Raw genomic sequence first — 20,586 nt, 5'->3', positions numbered from 1 at the left:
GCTTCCAACTCCTCTAACTCCAGATCCAGGGAATCTGAAGCCCTCTTCTGGCCTCCATGGACACACACACACACACACACACACACACACACTTTAAAAGAAATATTGTTAAAAATAAGTCTTAAGCCAGGCAGTGGTGGCACATGCCTTTAATTCCAGTACTTGGGAGCTTGGGAGGCAGAGGCAGGTGAATTTCTGAGTTTGAGGCCAGCCTGGTCTACAGAGTGAGTTCCAGGACATCCAGAGCTATACAGAGAAACCTTGTCTTGAAAAAGAAAAGAAAAGAAAAGAAAAGAAAAGAAAAGAAAAGAAAAAGTAAGTAAGTATGGGTCAGAGACAAGCAGGAGAGGGTTCAGAGGAGGATACCAGCATGGCCTGCCCCACATCAATTGCTTCATTGAAAGTGATCCAGAGGTGGGAAGAAGGCCCCACAGCCCTGCGAGTTCACAGGCACCTCCCCAAAGTTAGCCTCTGCAGAGCATACCTGTTGGTACACAGACAGGCAAGCCCTCCATACCTGCTGTGAAGCAGGGCAGGGTGCTGTGAGACAGTCACATGCTCCTCACCAGATCTGTCACCCAAGAGCAGATCTGCCTCCTGAGCTCACATTGTCACCCTGGCCCTGTTTCCATTTGTAGCACACAGGTAGCAACGGGATTAAATGAGCTTACATATACAGTGTTAAGCAATTGCCTGGCTCGTGGGGCAGCAGCCAGCATGTCGTCGTCGTAGCTTTGGGAACTGCATGCTTCTTCAGTTTCCAGCCTCTGGGGGACTTTGAGCTTCTTCTAGGAGCTTATCCAAGGCCAGGGTGACCTTGGTGACATCCTGGCCTGCTTAGAGCTCAAAACAGGACTCAGTCCTCATTTGTCTGTGATGCTGCTCAGGGATAAACTCTGTTGGCAAAGATCAGCCAGTGCATTGACTTCTGAAACCCAGGAAGAGGGGACAGAGCATTTGCCTTCCTCGGGGGGCCTAACATAGTCCAGGGAGGAAAGCCCATGACTCATTGACACAGGGTGTAGAGATAAGGAAGGAGTTCCTCTCTGTGATCGGCTCCATCACATTTGCAGTCTCTTGAGACTTCTTGGGAAGGGGCCTAGGACTGAGGCCGGAGAGTAGCAGACACTTCACTGCTGTGGTGCACTGGGCCAAGTGACATGGGTGAAGTGCATGACTCCCTGTGACTATCTTCTCGGAGTGTAGGACCAGTCAGGACTTGCCTGTGATCCCCACAACAGCCTCATCCAGTCCTTGAGATGTTGCTGGAAATGTTCACAACCAACCCTCAGAACCTCTAGCTCCTTTTGCCCAGAGTACAACCCCAAGCCCCCTGCTTAGAGAACTCTGCTCCCTTTGGAATCACCTTCTAGGGCAGCCTGCGCCTGGCTAACCAGGCCTGGGAAGGCCCCTCTACCGAGTGCCTGTATTCTATGTGTAAGCGGCACGGTTTTCTATCTGTTCAGAGTGCTCTCAGATGCTTGTGGGAAGAGTATGCATTGATCTGTCTGTAGAGCAGTTAATATTCTGCCTCTGGAATATCTCCCTTCTGATGTGCTTGGGCTCCTAGCAGGGATTCTCCTATAACACTGCTGAGGTAGAAGGAAACTGGGCACAACCTAAACTACTATTACCAGAGACAAAGCCGTCATGGTGCGGCCATGAGTTTTCTCACTCCGCAGCCATCAAAGATTGAGATGAGGCTGTGTGATACGTGTAAACAGACGTCCAAAATAAAGCTAGCAAAGTAATATGTGTGACACTTGGTTTTAAATACAGAATGCAGCTTAGATAATTACATATGAAAGTATTAGTAATAGTTAACGTCAAGGGACTCATTTTTTTATTTTCAGAGTGTCGTAGAATTAGTGTGCTTTGTTTTTATAAGGAGAAAAGATGAAAGGAAAAAAAACACAATAAACTTTTTCCTACTTGCCATGTTTATATGTCTGCCTCCCCAGTGAGACTCAAAGACAGAGTAGGCGTGTTATCTTTGTAATTACAGCGCCCGGTGTGTAATGGCTCTCAATAAATGTTTTGCATGAATGACGAATGAAAGGAAGCGCTGCTTGGACTTGGGAGAGGCCGTAAAGGAGATGACACTGGTGACAGATGTTCCAAGATGAATGGGGATTCACCTTGTAATCAAGGAAGGGAGGCGTTCTCGTTATGGGAACTGCAAGTGAAGGCTCCAAGGTGCGGAGGGCCAGGAGTCCTGGAGGCTGGGGAGGACACAGGAGCACGGGAGCATGCAGGGCTGACGCCATAGCTGGGTAAGCAAGCCGCGGTGCAAGTATGCAGACCTAGGAACAGGGCCACACCTCTCCCCCTTTGTCCTGTGGTAGGTGACTCTTGAAAGCAGATGGTCCCTGGATGTAAACCCCCGGGCTGAGAGGACACCTTTAGACTGGCCTTCCGGGCCCAACCCAAGTATCTTTTTTGGGTGTGTGTGTGGAGGCTGAGTTGTCAGGAAACAAGTGGTAGATTCAGCGCTGCAGGTGGCTTCCTGTGCAGTCAGCCAGGCTGGGATAGCACACACAGTTGCAGGGGCTGGAGAGCCCTCAGAGGTGCAGGACTGACCTAAAACAGATGCTAGGAGAGGTTTCTACAGGTGAATGGGGAGGGATATCGGTTGTCAAGCGTTATGACAGTAGGACCAGGACAATACAATGAGACACAACTTTAAAATTCCAGTCATTGGGAAACATGGGAATACCAATTGAAGGTGTTGCATAGAAGAGGAGGGCTGAGATTTTTCTTTTCTATCGAGAAAGCCCCTCCCCCAAGTGGGAGTGGTTTGAGGAGGGGAAGTGATAAACTGGGCTTTGGTGTGAAGTCCAAGGTAACTTTAGGTACAGCAGAGACACACACCAATTTGGTGGATGTGGTGATAGTTGCATGTGGTCCTCCAGTCATGGCCACACGGAGGCTATAAAAATGTCTGTCTGTCTTGGGCGTCTGTGTGTCTTGCTGTAAGAATAGATCATGAAGCAATTCTTCCATTTTCTGTACTTACCTTCAGCAATGGCTGGAACATAGCTGTCCTCATAGCCCCTTCCTGGAGCTGGGGGTGGTCCCAGACTCCACATGCCAGGTGAGCTTCCCATAGGAAGGATGAAGGAGGAAATATAATTTATGGGCACCCAGGAACACAGAGGGTGGGAACCTTTATCCCAAGTCCATGCTGAGCCAGCAGGAGAGTAGATCTTAGTGGCGACTGGCCTGTGGGGAAGACTTGCATTTAAGTCTTCAGGAAAGATGGGTCATCAGAGGCCCAAGGGAATGCTGGAGAAAAAATTGCTGCCAGGCTGTGGTGGCGCATGCCTGTTAATCCCAGCACTTGGGAGGCAGAGGCAGGTGGATTTCTGAGTTCGAGGCCAGCCTGGTTTACAGAGTGAGTTCCAGAACAGCCAGGGCTATACAGAGAAACCCTGTCTTGAAAAACCAAAAAAAAAAAAAAAAAAAAAAAAAAAAAAAAAAAAAGAAAGAAAGAAAAGAAAAAAAGTGCTATTTTGCTAGATGAGAGTGGTTTGGGTTTTTTAAATTTCATTTTTATTGTTTGTCAGTTATGTATATGGCTATGTCTGTTTTGGGGGTATGGGACTATGATAGCAGGTGCCCAAAGAAGTAAGAGTTGTCAGATGTCTCTGGATTTAGAGGTGGCTTTGAGCCTCTTGTGGTGGGTGCTGGGAATTGAACTTAGGTCCATCTGGAAGAGAGCAGTGTGTGCTAACCTGTGAGCCATCTGTCCATCCCTAGCCATTCTCTCCTTCCTAGATCTGTGGGTCCTACAGATGGAACGCAGATTGTCAAGTTTGGCAGCAAGCCATCTGACCAGCCCTCAGTAGAGATGCCTAGGGGTGCATATTCACCCTGTTGGCCTGATTGCACTGGGATAAGACATGAATGGACCTGGTAGGAGGAGCTCTGAGAGCCAAGTCTCTATTGCAGGTGCCTGGGCAGGTGAGATAGTAGCTTGGGGTTAGGTTTAAAAAAAAAAAATTTTTTTTTTTTTGTTTACTTTGCACCGAGAGAGCTTAGCATGTGTTCTTATCAGGGGGAAATTGTCTAGGAAATGCAGAAATAAAAAGCAAGATGACTGAGAAAACAGGACATGGGGTTGGGAGTTAGGGTGGCCTATAGAACCCAGAGGTGAGACGGTCAAGGACGGGTTATAGACCCCAGAGGCGAGATGGCCAGGGGTGGGGGTATAGAACCCAGAGGTGAGATGGTCAAGGACGGGTTATAGAACCCAGAGGTGAGATGGTCAAGGACGGGTTATAGAACCTAGAGGTGAGATGGTCAAGGACGGGTTATAGAACCCAGAGGTGAGATGGTCAAGGACGGGTTATAGAACCCAGAGGTGAGATGGTCAAGGACGGGTTATAGAACCCAGAGGTGAGATGGCCAGTGTGTCAGGCTATAGAACCCAGAGGTGAGATGGACTTTTGTGGTGCAGGAGACAAAAGATGAAAGGTGAAGAGATGGCAAATCTCCCTCTAGGAGATGGTGGGGAGGGGGAGAGCTGGTGCTAGGTCCAACCTCTTCAAATGCTTCAGGTTCATACACCAACTCCCTGGAGGTAGGTAGGTGTTATTGTCCCACTTGGGTTGGTTTTCTTGTGTGTGTGTAACTTGAGAAGAAGTCTCCCATAGTGTGGGCTAACCTTGAACTTTTAATCTTCTTGCTATCACAGCCCAGTGCTGGGAAAAACAAGAATTTGCCATTAGACCCAACAGTTGTCCACATTGAAGATAAGGCCATTGAAGCGTAGACAGTGTTTCCTTGGTAAACATTTAGCAACAAACTATCATTTTGTAATCCTAGCGTTGAGGAGGCAGAGATAGGAAGTTTATGAGATCAAGGCCCAGGTCCACTACGTACAGAATTCAGCAGCTGCCTGGACTACAGAAAGCCCTGCATTATAAACATCAAGTTTGTTTTAAATTTTATAAATAACATACTTTATATCCTCTGTCATACTCCGAGTAGCTATTGATTCACAGAGATTAATCTGCAGAGAAAGTGCTTTTTCCCCTGGACTCTTGCATCTGTTGCCAGATTGTGGTTGCCATGGACAAAAACAAACAAACAAACAAACAAATAAATGAATGTTTCTGGGACTGGAGAGATGGATCAGTAGTTCTTAACTGGAGGACCTGGGTTTGAGTCCCAGAACCCACATGGCCATTTACAATTGTCTGTAATTCCAGTTCCAGGGCTACCAAAGTCCTCTTCTGGCCTTTACACATGCATGTAGAACACAAACTTACATGAAGGCAAAAATACCTAAACACATTAAAATAGAATTTAAAAAAAATTAGTTCCATTATGAATGTTAGTTATGTTATGAAACTGGGAAGGAGGGTAGTTCCTGGTTTGAGGTAATTCATAAAGAAAAAAGTGAAAGAATGAATTCTGAAGCCTCGGGCTGGGTGCGATGGTGCATGCCTGTAATCCCAGCCCTTAGCAAGCTGAGGCAGAAAGGTTTGCAGCTTGTTTGAGGCTAAGCCTGGGCTGCATAGCGAGTACCAGGACTGTCAGAGCTACATACTCCAGGGGGCTGAGTGTTACAGCTCTGAAGAGACAGGTACCCAGGTAGTCATGGAGCCAAGGAGTACCACTGAGTCACACCATACAAGAGATTGGGAGACAAGCAGGGTGTTTCAGGCTAGAAACAATAGGGAACTAAGCAAGCAAGACACAGGCTTATATATAGGGCTTCTTAGGGGAGGAGTTTTTCAAGGGTGGAAATTTCCAGGGTGGGGATTGATGAGATTTTACGTCCTAAGCCTGGGCAAGCCCAGGGATTGGTGGGTTTTTGAGGTCAGAGATTGGTGGGTTTTTCAGCTCCAGGATTAGAGGGGTTTTGAGCAGAGACTGGTGGGTTTTGAAACTGGGAAGGAGGGTAGTTTAAGAGATAAAGTGTTTGCTGCAGGCGGGCCAGAGTTCAGGGTTCAAAGTCAGAGTTCAGACACCTTGTAAAGCAAGGCATGTTAACACATCTATAATCTCAGTTTTCTTGTGGCAAGAAGGGAGGTGGAGAGAAGCAGTTTCCAGAAGCTAGCAGACCAGCTAGCCTGGATACAGGGATATGAGCAAGAAAGCTACCTTGTCTCAAACAAGGTGAGGGTGAAGACGGACACTTGAGGTTGTCCTCTGACATTTACACATGCGCATGCAAACACACACACGCACATACACACACACACACCATCAACAGAGAGACAGAGAGAATGGGAAGGGGCGGAAACTTCAAGTTCATTGCTTGACGTCCTAAGCAATTTCTTGTTGATGCTTTCAAGTTCCAAGAGGTCATCCTCTCTCACTGTTCACTGTCTTGGGACATTTCATGACGCAAAGGCCACAGACAATGTAAAGTTTCACCTGCATTGTAAACATTTCCCCAGTCCAGATTGAGTAAAACAGAGACAATGAAGGCCAACTGTGTGGCATTGACTGTCTCCCGTGGAGTAAGTATTCACACTGAGATTGAGTTCAAGCTCTCGGTGGAATGTGGGTGCAGGTGGATCCAGGAACCTGTTCACAGTCTTAAAATCATCACCCAGCATTCCCAGTCTGGAGTCACAGCCCCGCCAGATAATAGTAACATTTAGTAATATGATGGCCCTTTCGGTACTTGACCCTTTTCCTGTTGGTGCGATTGACTACAGATTCGCTCGATTTAAAATGTTGTAATGACTAGTTTTATAAATGGCTCACAGACATTCTAGGAATGAAAAGGTTGGTTTTTGAGCAGTTACAAGCCAGTTGCTTGTAGGTCCAGCATTCTATGAGGTAGTGGAAAGACGACATCTGTTTTCTTCCAGTTGAAGGAGGCAGATATGGAAGGGATTGGTGACCAGTGTGAGGAGGGAGATGAGAAGGAAATCCAATGAAGACTCAGCTCCAGCTGGGATCCCAAGTCCTAGTGGTTCTAGCCACTATCCTTATAAGGGACTTGCATTGTTTTTATGTATGAGTCTTTTGCCTGCATACATGTACGTGCACCACATGCCTACAGAGGCCAGAAGGTGTCCAGAGTCCTTGGAACTGGAGGTTCTGATGAGTTTGGACTGTCATGTAGGTGCTGGGAACTGAAACTTGGTCCTCTGTGAGTACTTGTAATCACCAAGCTTCCTCTCCATACGGAGGAGATTGTTTTTAAAGTGTGCCCTCAGCTTGGAAGCCATGCATTCTAAATTGTGGCAGCGAGGGTGGACCTTGGAGAGGGGGCTGGGCAGATGTGATGGTGTGCCAGGCCAAAGTTTAGCTGGCAAGTGAAGTGTAGTTGGCCCTTTGTGTACATGAAGGGGTTGGTTCCAGACCCCACAATATAAAGTGGTGTATCGGGTTGGAGAGATAGTGTGCTTGGCAAAGCACTTAGCTTGCAAACATGAGACCCCAAGTTCAAGCCCCTGAACCCACCTGACACTTGGTATATCTGGAGCCTTGGGCCTCCCTAGCCAGCCAACCAGCCAGCCAGCGTACTTAGCAAACTCCAGGCTAAAGTGAGGTGAGCACCCAAGGAACTACAGTCAAGGGTCTTCTGGCCTCTCCATGTGTGTGTGCACATGCATGTGCTCAGGTATACACACATATGAAGTGGCTTATGTTTGCATAAATCTATGTATATCCCCTATGTATTTTAATACAGCTAAGTGTTGAGGGATTTAGAGATTTATTATGTCTTAATTTCATTTCAGTAGTTTTTGAAATACAGTCTCATATGTATCTCATGTTGGTCTCAAATTTGTAATCTTCCTGCCTTTATCTCCAAAGTGCTTCCAGAGTGCTACAATTAAATTTGTACACAAACACACATGGTAAGATCTTTTGTTTTCTTTTTTCTTTTTCTTTTTCTTTTTTTTTTTTTTTTTGGATTTGTTTTTTTCAAGACAGGGTTTATCTGTATAGCTCTGGCTGTCCTGGAACTCACTCTGTAGACCAGGCTGGCCTCGAACTCAGAATTCTGCCTGCCTCTGCCTCCCAGAGTGCTGGGATTACAGGTGTGAGCCACAATTGCCTGGCATCTTTTATTTTCTTAAAGAGCTGAGGATCAAATCCAGGGCTTTATTCCTGTAAAATATCCGCTTCTATTACTGGGATGTACCCACAGCTTGATATTCAGTATTGCAAAAGCATAGACAATAATAAGCAATTAAAGATTATTAATAACAGATAATGCAGATAAGTAACAAAAGAAGGTGATTGGGTGCAAAAAGGGTCATGTGATGTTCATTTTCTTTCTTTCTTTTGTTTTTTTTGAATTTGGTTTTTTCAAGACAGAGTTTCTCTGTAAAGCCCTGGCTGTCCTGGAACTTACTCTGTAGACCAGGCTGGCTTTGAACTCAGAAATCTGGCCTGCCTCTACCTCCCAAGTGCTGGGATTAAAGGTGTGCGCCAGCACCGCTTGGCTCCAATAGCAAATTTAATAGTGAGAAAAGAATCGTGTGTGGGAATGTGAAGGTAAGCACAGCAGCCATGAAATAGCGTGTTACACATGAAATAGCATGTTACACATGAAATAGGGTGTTACACATGAAATAGCATGTTACACATGAAATAGGGTGTTACACAAGGAGTAGATGTCTTCCATGAAGGAGCTGAGTGACGGGAAATATAGGAACAATAGTAAACTGTCAACAGAAGATTCTGAGAACAACTGGGCCCAGTCGGACAGGCTTTTAAGCTCAGCCACTTGGGAAGCTGAGGCAGCAGGATCACAAGTTGCCAGCCCAACCCTGTCTCAAACAGTTGAGGTCTGAGAATATAGGACAAGGGGAGATGCCCAGTTTTTGAGAGGTCTTTTCTAAAAGGCTCAGTTCCAAAATAGACTGCCAAGATAGATAGATAGATTAGATATATTAGATATATTAGATAGATAGATAGATAGATAGATAGATAGATAGATAGATAGATAGATAGATAAGTAGATAGATAGATGCGAAAGAAATAAAACACAAAAAGTTACAGGTAAATGTAAAAGACAATTGGCTAGCTATTTTAAGTAGAAGAATTTAAAATCTCTCCTTTAGATCTCTCTTTTTTTTTTTTTTCTGAGACAGGGTTTCTCTGTATAGCCCTGGCTGTCCTCGAACTCAGAAATCCGCCTGCCTCTGCCTCCCAGAGTGCTGAGATTACAGGCGTGCGCCACCACCGCCCAGCTAAATCTCTCCTTTATACCCTCTATAAAAGTAGATGAGGGACAGGAGAGAAGGCTTGGTGGTTAAGAGCACTGGATGCTTTTGTAGAGGACCTGGGTTCACATCCTAGCACCTACAACAGTGGCTCTCAAACATCTATAACTCCAGTTCCAGGGGACCCAGTGGCCTCTTTTGACCTCCACAAAAACCAAGCAGCCACAGCACTCATACACATAAAAAGAGGTTAAAAATCTAAAATGAGATAAAGGAGCATGTCTCTCTCTGTGTATGTGCATGCATGCACATAGCAACCAAGTCAAGTCAGGTATGTCTCATACCTGTCAAACCAATGTTTGCGAGGTACAGGCTGGTGGGTCAAAACTTGAAGGCCAGTTGAGCTACACAGTGAGTTTGAGGCTATCTTGTACTACATTGAGCAAAATCCGAATGAGAAAAGTATTAGAAGCAAAATCCACATAAAAGTATTAGAAGGAAATAGAGAAAGATGAATTTAGAACATTGAAGGCTTTTTTTCAATGTGATATAAAAGACAAGAGCTAATTGTTGATAAATTACATCAAGATTTTAAGTACTTTGGAGGCCCACAGATAGGAAGAGACAACAGGAAGATTAGCAGCAAGGGATTGATATTACGTAGAGAGCTGTAGATTGGAAGAGAAAAGCAGTTGGACAGGAAAATGGGCAAAGGATCCAAGTGGGTAACTCACCAAGGAGGAAATGAGAGAAGATGACAATATGTTTTTGTCTACAGATTGGCAACAAAATGAGGCTACTCATGATAAGCTTTGGCCAAGGGTGTGTGTGAGTGTTTCTGGTCCAGAAACGTGGGGGTGTAAATCGGAACGGCTACAGTCAAGGGCTGTATCATACATAGCCTTCGTTAAAATCACCTGCACACTCAGTGTGCCATTGAGAGATGGTACAAATGTGTAAACGGTGAAAAAGAAAACATGTCAGAGCCAGGCAGTGGTGGTGCACGCCTGTAATCCCAGCACTCTGGGAGGCAGAGGCAGGCGGATTTCTGAGTTCGAGGCCAGCCTGGTCTACAGAGTGAGTTCCAGGACAGCCAGGGCTATGCAGAAAGAAACCCTGTCTTAAAAAAAAAAAAAAAGCATCAGTTCTAGAAGGGAGGATTTTGAAATGGTTTTATCTAATAAAGTATTATTATTGAGACCTGTCTGGTGTGTCCCAGGCTCTCTTCAAACTGGCTGTGCAGCCAAAGATGGTCCCACACATCTGCTGCAGTAAATCTCCAACCCCAATAAGCACGTGCAAAGAACACATAACTTGGTTATTATATTTATAAGCTGCACGCCTGGATCTGGCAGATGTACCACTACACAACCTTCTCTAGGTCACATGGTTTGTTCCATCTTCCTTTCACTTCTTCTGCCATCTTCCTCTGTCTCCTCTGTGTCCTGTCTCCCTCCTTTCTCTCTCTCCCTCTAAAACCTCCAGCCTCACCTTTTCCTTCCACTGCCCAATCACAGGCTCTGGCCTTTATTTGACTAGTTAAAACCAGAAGAAGGTTCACTGCGGAAATCACCTCAGTGATCCACTCCTCACTGGGGCAGCCCCTCTTGTGGAGGCAAAATTAGCATCAAAATACAAACAACACCAGGGCAATCCACAACACACTTCTGATTCTCTGTTTCTACCTTCTGAGTTCTGGGATTACAGGTGGCCACCACCACATCCAGCTTCATGCAGTACTGGGGACTTATACATGCGTTCTCATACACATCAGGCAAACACTCTACCAGTTTAGCTACTCACAACATGAACACAAACATGTAATATTTGTTTTTATTTAATTGGTTTTAGAGACTGGACCTCACACGCTAGCTCTGGGTGGTCTAGAACTCTGTATGTCCAGATCGCCCTGGAACTCAACACTCTGCCTTCTGAGTGTTAGGATTGCAAGTGTGAGCCACCACACTTAGCTAAACACACAATGTTTTTATAATGTATGGTGCCAAAACAAGACAAAATGTAGTATTTAGTAGTAAATTTAGAATAACTCATTGAGTTTAAGTTTTATTTTTGTGGTTACTGCGGGTTGAACCCAGGACCTCACGCCTGCCAGGTAAGTCCTCAGCCACTGAATTATATTTCAGCCAAGAACTACAATGTTGATGGAAACCCAAAATCAGCATTGGGACAGGGGATGGGGGTGGGGAACTGATGCATTGGAGCAGGAGAGATGGTTCAGTGGTTACGCATATGTATTGTTCTTCCAGAGGACCCAAGTTCACCCCCTCCCCACAGTGTCCACGTCATTCAGAAAGCTATTGTAAAGATTTTCCTTGGGGGGGGGGGCAATGGCTCAGTGGTTAAGAGCACTGAGTGCTCATCTAGAGGTCCTGAGTTCAAGTCCCAGTAACTACATGTTGACTCACAACCATCTGTAATGGGATCCAGTGCACTCTTCTGGTGTGTCTGAAGAGAGTGACAATGTACTCATATACATTAAATAGGTAAATAAAATCTTTAAAAAGAAGATTTCCCTTTGCAGTCCATATCTGATACAACCGCAACCAAAGACTCCCAAGGCATTTGCTTCTGTTCTTCCACCTAGAATACAGCACTGTTTTTAAAAATATTTTTTATTAATTCTTTGTGAATTTTACACAATGAATTTTTTTTCAACTTTTTTTTTTTACACAATGAATTTTGATCCTATTTGTCCCTAACACCTCCCACTAACTCTTCCCAAATCCACCTCTTCCCCTCCACCATACAACGTGCATCCTTAAAAAACAAACAAACAAACAAACAAAAAAAAAACAAAACAACAAAAAAAAACTATTGACTCTGCTTTGTGTGAGACTAGAGCACGGTTGACCTACCAGGAGTCACACACTTAAAGAAAATTGACTCTCTCTTCCAGAAGCCATTAACTTCCCATAGGTCCTCAAGGGTGAGGGTTCATGAGCCACTTCCTACCCTGTGTTAGAATGCTGACTGGCTTGATGGCGTGCAGGTCTTTGGGCAGGCAAACGCTCTGCTGTGCTTTCCTGAGAATTTTTAGCTGGTGCCACTTCTTCAACTCCCGTACTCCCTGACCTCTGGCTCTTGTAGCATTTCCACCCACCCTTCTGTGATTGTCCTGGAGTCTAGGGAAGGGTGTATGTCCGAGCGCTCTGCATCTTGACCATTTTGACCAGTCATGAGTTTCTGTGTCACCTTTTCTGCTGAGGTCTGAGAGTACTCCCACTCTCAGACTCCAGGTTCAAGGACTGCTCCACCAGAATGTTGCAAAACCGTTGTGAAAACAAAGAAATGTAAATGTGGGGGAAATGGTTTGGGGAAGTGACTTCACAATAGAGCCCGCCTGCCACCGGGAGCTAGAGGATGCGCATTAGCACCCTAAAAAAGAATCCAGAAAGAACAACCCCCCACTCCCACTCCCACCCCCATCCCCACCCCACCCCACCCCCACCCCCGGAAATAGAAGCTGGTAGAAGTCAGCCACAGGTAAAGGGCTCAACAGCAGATTATGGACCAAAGGAAGAAGTGTCATTGGAGCCCCTGTCCTCAGGAGTGCCAGCACCCTTTGTCCAAGCTTTGCATGGCCGCTGCAAGGGTTTGGGGTGCCAGCACCCCCATATCCTTCCCTGCCCTCACCGTGTCATCTGTTTGCTATTTCTCTGCAGGCCCAGGCCTTGTCATGCTCCAGTAAGTTCGAAGCCGAGTTAAAAGCTGAACAAGATGAGCGGAAACGGGAGGAGGAGGCCAGGAGGCTCCGCCAGGCAGCCTTCCGGGAACTCAAGGCGGCTTTCAGCGCGTAGTCCTGCTGACCTGACCCCTTGACCACGGCTGTGCCTTACTGACACCCTGGAGGTGATGACCAGGATTTTCACAGCCTTCTGCGCAAATGACTTCCCCCTCGAGGCTCAGGCCTGTTTCTTAGTGCTTCTGGGTAGCCAGCGACTGCTTTCATCCTTCCCAGGGTTCTGGCCCCTTCCAAACGGCTGGCCAGCTAGGCTTTCCCGGCCTTCACTCTTATGCTGTTATCTGTAGCCGAGATTCATTTCTTCTTGGAAACCTTCTTTGGCCCCGCGTAGTCCTATGTCACAAGTCGTGTTCATCTATGGTTCTCAGAGGACATGTTGCCCATCGTCCCCAGTAGTTTTTCCTTGTAGTCCTTACATTGCTTCCTGGTCAGCTTCTGTCTTCTTGTCATTACTCAGATTCCACTGACTTCTTTTTCACCGTCTTTCACCCTAGTGTGATGGCGGGATTTGAAGGAGGACTTGTGGGTCAATACCTCTATCCCTCACCAACCAGGGACAAGCCTGATGCTGTCTTTGCCCAACTTCTGGCTCTTAACAATGCCTACCCTCTCGTTCCCCCCTCGTTCTTCATCTCCCAGTCCAGCCATTTTCCCACTAAGTCCTTTACTGTGAAGAATGAAAGCCTCGTCAGAAGTAATATTAGTGAGTAGAAGGGTAGCTGTCATCCGACCCCATGCAGATCAGAGTGGACCTGAGAAATTCTCAAGTGACATCCAAGGCCTTTTGAAGTCATGACCGTCTTCCCGTGTCTGACATCAGCTCCAAAGAGCTGAGAGGAATGTACACTTGCCCATGGGACAGATTTTTGTATCTTGTGAGTTTCTTGGGACTTCTCACAAATACCAGGGGGTTGTATTTTTTAACAAAAACAAAACCAAAAATTCTTAATGTCATATTTATTACTTCTCTTTTGTAACTGCTGTCTTTACAATAAAGAAAACACCTGCCCTTCTATCTTACAGCTCTTTTAAATAAAATGTGCAAATGATCTTTGCCTTCATACCAGTGTGCCTTTGGTCTTCTTTGAATTAGGGGATGTGGGGGCTGGAGAGATGGCTCAGCGGTTAAGAGCACTGACTGTTCTTCCAAAGAGTCTGTGTTCAATTCCCAGCAACCACATGGTAGCTCACAACCATCTGTAATGAGATCTGATCTGACTCCCTCTTCTGGGGTGTCTGAAGACAGCTACAGTGTACTTACATATAATAAATAAATCTTTACAAAAAACAAAAAAAGAATTAGGGGATGTAAGAATGCATTTTCTATGGAGTCAGTTCAGCCTTGGGTTTCTCATGACACTGACGTTGAGTTCCTGATGGGTAGTGCTGGAGGGGCAGCTCAGTGGGTAGTGCGTGCCCACCATACAACCAATTATGGGCAGTGGATTCCTGTATTCTCAGCATTTTAGGACAAAGATGCAGAATTCAAGTTTATGGTTATCCTTGACTACAGAATGAGTTTGAGGCCAGGCTAGGTTACATGAGACCTTGTTTTAAGAGAAGTCGGGGGAATCCCAAAGAAGAGGGGGAAGGAAGGATTCAAGGAGCCAGAGCATGAGAAACAACCCACAGAATCAACTAAGCAAGGCTCACGGGCTCACGGAAGCCTGAAGAGACCATCAGGGATCCTGTATGGGTCTGAGCTAGGTCCTCTGTGTATATGTTATGGTTGCATAGCTTGGTGTTCTTGTGAGACCCCTAACAGTGGTAGTTGGGGGGCGGGGGCTGGAGAGATGGCTCAGCAGTTAAGAGCACTGACTGCTCTTTCAAAGGTCCTGAGTTCAAATCCCAGCACCCACATGGTGCCTCACAACCATCTGTAATGGGGTCTGGTGCCCTCTTCTGGTGTGTCTGAAGACCGCTACAGTGTAGTTATATATAATAAATCTTAAAAAAAAAAAAACAGTGGTAGTTGGAGCTCTCTGATTCATTTGCTTGTACGTGGAGCCCTTTATCTCCTAGTAGGTCACCTTGCCTAGCCTTGATTTGAGGGTTTATGCCTCATCTTATTGTAATTTGTTATGACATGTTCGGTTGATATACCTGGGAAGCCTGCTATTTTTTGGAGGGAAGGGGAGCAAGAGGAGAAGGAGGAAGAGGATGAGGAGGAAGAGGAGGAGGAAGAGGAATGAAACTAGGGGAGCTAAGAGGAGCAGAGACAAGGGGGATTGAGCTCAGGGGGTATAAAGGATGCAAAGAATAAAAATTGAAAAAAAAAAGAAAGAAAATCGACCAGCATCAAAAGCAACAAAGAAAGAAAGAAAGAGGGCTGGAGAGATGGTGTGGTTAAGAGCACCGTTTGCTCTTCGGAAGGTCCTGAGTTCAAATCCCAGCAACCACATGGTGGCTCACAACCATCCGTAACAAGATCTGATGCCCTCTTCTGGTGTGTCTGAAGACAGCTACAGGGTACTTACATATAATAAATAAATAAATTTTAGAAAAGAAAGAAAGGAATCCACTAGTTGTGGCAATAAAAACAGAAAGAAAAAAAAAAGCAAACCAGCCTAGTGCTGGTGGCGGGCACCTTTAATCCCAGTACTTGGGAGCCAGAGGCAGACAGACCTTTGTGAGTTCAAGGGTAGCCTGGTCTACAGAGTGAGTTCCAGGACAGCCAGGGCCTCTGCCTCCCAATTGCTGGGATTAAAGGTGTGCGCCTGGCTCCCAGAAGAGGTCTTAAAACAGAAGATGGCATATCTTGGGCCAGGTGACCACAAAGAGCAGAGGTACCATGTCTTTGTGTTCTCTCGATCCACACTTCACCACATCCTGCAGAAGCCATTCCCTTTCGTACTGTCACCGCCATCTCTGTTTGCAGCCTCTATCTCCAGGAGCAAACCCAGCCTTTTTCTGGCTCTTCCCTGGGGCTCTGCAGTGACCTGACTGGTTTTTCTACTCTCCCTTTGCCCACCATTTAGCAGGGACAGTCTCTGAAATGCAAATCTATTCCTAGCATCTTCCTTCAGGCTTTGACCCCTGCTCATCTGGCCGGCAGACTACTCTCCACCCTTCCCTTTGGAACCCCAAGGCCTGGGCCTGAAATGGCGGACCGGCGAGCCATTCCTGAAAGTGCCACACCTCCGCCCTTGCACAAGCTATTTCCTCTGATGGCTTGCTCTCCCTTCCCCCCTCACTATTGATCTACTTTTCCTTGACTCAGCCCAGAGTAGCTTCAAGAAGCCTTCTTAAGGCTCCTGGGAGGGCAAGGAACACCCAAGGGTTCCCTTTTTACCTTCAGGCTTTCTCTGTTGTAATTCTACATTCCAAAGGATTTCTCTCTCCGCCCTCCAGTTAGGGCTACAAATCTCTAAAAAAAACCAAAAACAAAAAGTAAACAAACAAACCGCATGTGTTTGGTGTGTGTGTGTGTGCATGTATAGAGGTCAGAAAACAACACACAAGACTCAGTTTTTTTTTCACACCTTGTGGGCCCTGGGATTGAATTTAGGTTGTCCGACTTGAAGGCACAGGACTCTGAAGGAAGGGCAAAAAATCTCCCTTATGCTCTGCTGCTCTAGGTCTACCCCGTAACCAACCAGCAGCCTTGTATGTAAATTTTGTATGCAAATGTATATGCAAATATCATGACGCCATGCCAAGTCTGTTGAATAGATGGATAGACAAGGCAGGATGCTCATCGCTGACGTCAGAGAACTTTCAAGCACCTATTGTTATAATAATGAAATGCCCAAAGCCAAGATGGCATCAGTTCATCCTGTTGAGGGCACTCATAGGAGACCATCAGCAGAGCAGGATCATGTGTGTGGGTTAGTCCTGTTATGGGGCAGATAGGACTTTCAGAGTCAGAACGAGGAGAAAGCTGGGATTACTGTTTTCACAACAGTTCCCTCAGAACCAATTCGTGGGCCTCTGGAGGAAAGTGTGAATCCCCTCAGAAGCTGTACTATCAATGACCTCAGGCTCTCCCTCTCCCTCTCCCTCTCCCTCTCTCTCTCTTTCTCTCAGACAGAGTCTCTGGTATTTCAGGTTGGCCTCTAACTTTCTATGTAGCTTAAGATGACATTGAACTTCTCTTCCCTGACTCTTATTTGATAAGTTCTTGGATTCCTGTTGGCATAGGAGCAGCCCAGGCAGAACATATATCAGGGTTATTGACAGGGAAGTAGACAAACTAACATAGACGGTTGATATCTGCACAGCTCTAGAGCTTTAAGGCTTTTTATAAATATAAAGATTTTGTGTCATTTATTTAGGAACTAAAAGATCTAAGATGAGATAGAAACCCCCAAATAAAGTTTACCGCAACAACATACATGCAAGGAAAACATTCGTACACACAGATATAATTGCAGAACATCTGGCTAAGGATATAGGTCAAGGGGTCGAGTGCTTGCCTCCAATATTCATGGACCTAGATTTGATCACAATCGTTGCATAAACCAGGTGTAGTAGCATGCCTATAACCCAAGCACTTATGAAATAAGAGTGGGGAGGAACAGAAGGTCAATGTCATCTTCAGCTACATAGAAAGTTTGAGGCCAACCTGAACTACCACAGACTCTCTCTCAGAGAGAGAGAGGGAGGGAGGGAGAGGGAGGGAGAGAGAGATTGGTCCTTGGGTCACTGAGAGCACAGCCTTCTGAGGGGATTGCTCAGAGGGTACACTACTATTGTCCCCTTTGCTCATCTGTTTGAGGTAGGGTCTCCATATATAGCCCAGGCTGGCCTGGAACGCATCTTTCCTGCTTCAGTCTCCCAAAGACTAGGGTTATCACTTAGTAACCAGAATGCTTGGTCAGTTATTGTCTTTTTTTTTTTTTAATATTTATTTACTATATGTAAGTATATTGTAGCTGTCTTCAGACACCAGAATAGGGTGTCAGATCTCTTTACAGATGGTTGTGAGCCACCATGTGGATGCTGGGATTTGAACTCATGACCTTTGGAAGAGCAGTCGGTGCTCTTACCCGCTGAGCCATCTCTCCAACCCCAGTTATTGTCTTTTTTAAAGGTTTATTTTTATTTTTCATATTATTCTTTTTATTATTTTGAGACAGAATCTGTCTATGTAGTCTTGGTTCTCCTGGAACTAGTATGTAGACCAGGCTGGTCCAAACTCCCAGACATCTGCCTGCCTCTGCCTCTATTTTTATTATTTTTAAATTACATGTATATTTGTGTATGAGCATTTGTGAGTATAGATACCCACAGAATCCAGAAGAGGGCATCAGGTGCCTTGGAGCTGGAGATGTGGTGCAGGTGGGTGGTTTGAGTCTTCCAATATGGATGATGGGAACTAAACTTAGGCCCTCTGGAAGACTAGCATCTCCTCTCAACTGCTGCCTCATCATCTCACCAGAATCTGTATTGTCTTTTTGACAGATAATTTAGTGATTCTTTTTATTTTTTAACATTGAAATTTCTTTCTGTGTTAGCTACTTATTTCAGCATTAACAAACCATCGGATGACTCCATGGCTTAAAATAATAATTAACATTTATCAGCTCACTGAGCATCTGAGAGGGCTAGGGATTCAGAAGCAGTTTAATTGGGTGAGTCTGACTCAGGATCTCTCGTGTGGCTGCAGTTAAAATGGCAGGTGGGGTGCCGTCATCTAAGGCTGCACTTGGACTGGAAAGCTGTTTGCAATGTGACTCATTCCTGTGGTTTAAAGGTTGGTCCTGGCTGTTGGCAGGAGGCCTCAGTTGTCCGCCATGGAAACTTCTCTGGGTTTTTTCAGTGTCTTCCCAGCATGGAGAAGCACTTGCTGCACCTCTGGCCCTTTCCCAAAAAACCAAGATGTCTTTTGCTTTCAATGCCTGTTTGTATGGATGTGTGAGGCACCTGTGTGCAGACTACCTGATTGTGGTTAAGGGTTTTCTTGTTAGAACACCAGCTGGGGTGGATTTCCACCCAGCACAAGTGCTTCAAGAGAGTAAAGTGTAAGTCATTTTGGACTTTAGATTCAGAAAGCACATTACATTTCCCCTGTAGCCCACTCATTACATAGGCTGGCTTTATTGAGAAGAAACCGGGAGCCATCTTGGAGTTAACCATTACAGGATCAGAGTTCTTAATCACCAGTAACAGGCGCTAAGCCAGACTGATTGAAACAGGAAAGGAACCAACTGAGAAGACATTGATGAGCTCCCAGAAAGACTAGCAGAGGAAGGGGGGTGGGTATCAAGCTAAAAAAAAAAAAAAGAAAAAGAAAATGGGCATGAAGCCAAGCAACTGGGACACAGGCCAAGAGCCCAGCCTGAGAATGAGCCAGGGATAGCTGGGGCCTGCTGCTCAGAACTGTGGTGGTGTGTTTCCTCGGGTCATTGACTTCAGCTCCAGACTCCAAAGCTAAGCTCAGTCATGTGCCAATGAATTGGGGTTGAGGGGTAGCATTTGGAATTATTATTTTCTTCTGTAAAGAAAAGCGGGTGCTGCCAGGTCCTGCTTCCCATTAACAGTCTTACTCTCCCCAAACACGGGGAAATCTTCCAAGTGCAGAAGTCACTAGAAAGTGTCAGGTGCCCACTGCAGAGGCACCCATGGGGTTTTTTGTTTTTTAGTTGGGGTCTTACTGTGTAGCCAAGGCCTGGAATTCACAGTCTTCCTGCCCCAACTTCCCCGGTGCTAAGATAAGAGTGTGCATGGCTACTCCCGCCTTTCTTCATGACTTTGGACCTTGGAATATTTCCTGTAGGTAAAAAGGTCAAAGTAGAAAAGAAAATATATTTAAGGGAACATATATAGTATTCTCTCTTCTTTTAAAAAAAAAGATGCTATTTTTATTTATTCTTTGAGAAGGTCATACACATATACAATGTATTTTGATCATATCCACTGCCCTACTGCTCACCCCCTCCCCACTTCTCCCCAGGCAGTGTTCTTTTTAATGGTAAAACCCTTGAAAGCAAACAGGCAGTCTGTCTACAGGTGGATCACACATCCCCACAAATGGGCATTGTAAACAAAAGACGCCTTGTTTGTCAGGGGCTTGAGGTGGGGGAGTCAGGGTTACAGCAATAGGCACGGTGGTATTACATGTTTAGCTTGCCTTTTTTAGACGGAATGCATACAACCATGTCTCTGCCCAAGAAGACTGGGTGCTTCATGACAGCAGCAACCACGTGGGTTTTGGAGTAAGTAACTACTGTATCCCCAGAACAGAGTAGCACTGAATATGCAGGAACCCATTGTTCTTGTTCATATATGCAAAATTGTGTGCACATGAAACAGAGGGGAAAAGACCCCATAGTCCCATAGGCCAGGGTGAGGACATTCGGGTTTTCCCCCTTTATGTTTTTGTTTATAAAAAGAAAATGTAACTGTATGATAATTGCTTTTACACTATAATACCTTCCACCGCCATCACCACTATTTTTATTTTTCAAGGTAGAGTTTTTGTATTTCAGTCTGGTCATGAGTTTGACATGTAGCCAAGGATGATCTTCAACTTGTGATTCTCCTACCTCTACATCTCAAAACTAGCATTACAGACTTGTGTTTTGTTTATGAGGTACTGGGGACCCAATTGTGGAGAAAATCTTAAGGAGCCATTAAGATTCCTTTGTCTGGAGAGACCCAGTGCCCAAAACATATCCTCTGACCTCTGTGTGCATCATGAGATGGACTCCTTCCTCCAGCATGCTCAGTAAGTACAAAAAT

General features: G+C 45.5%; 1 protein-coding gene across 1 annotated transcript in view; it reads left to right on the top strand.

Moving 5' to 3' along the window:
* Positions 1–13,964, top strand: part of Efhd1 (EF-hand domain family member D1) — a 46,168-nt gene extending 32,204 nt beyond the window's left edge. The window contains exon 4 of the mRNA XM_052192311.1: positions 12,824–13,964. Coding sequence (XP_052048271.1) covers positions 12,824–12,958 — 135 coding nt within the window. The 3' untranslated portion in view covers positions 12,959–13,964. The remainder of the gene's footprint in view (positions 1–12,823) is intronic.
* The last annotated feature ends 6,622 nt before the right edge of the window (positions 13,965–20,586 follow it).

Source organism: Apodemus sylvaticus, chromosome 9 (assembly GCF_947179515.1).
Source record: "Apodemus sylvaticus chromosome 9, mApoSyl1.1, whole genome shotgun sequence".
NCBI lineage: Eukaryota > Metazoa > Chordata > Mammalia > Rodentia > Muridae > Apodemus > Apodemus sylvaticus.
This window is presented reverse-complemented; position numbering and strand designations above follow the sequence as displayed.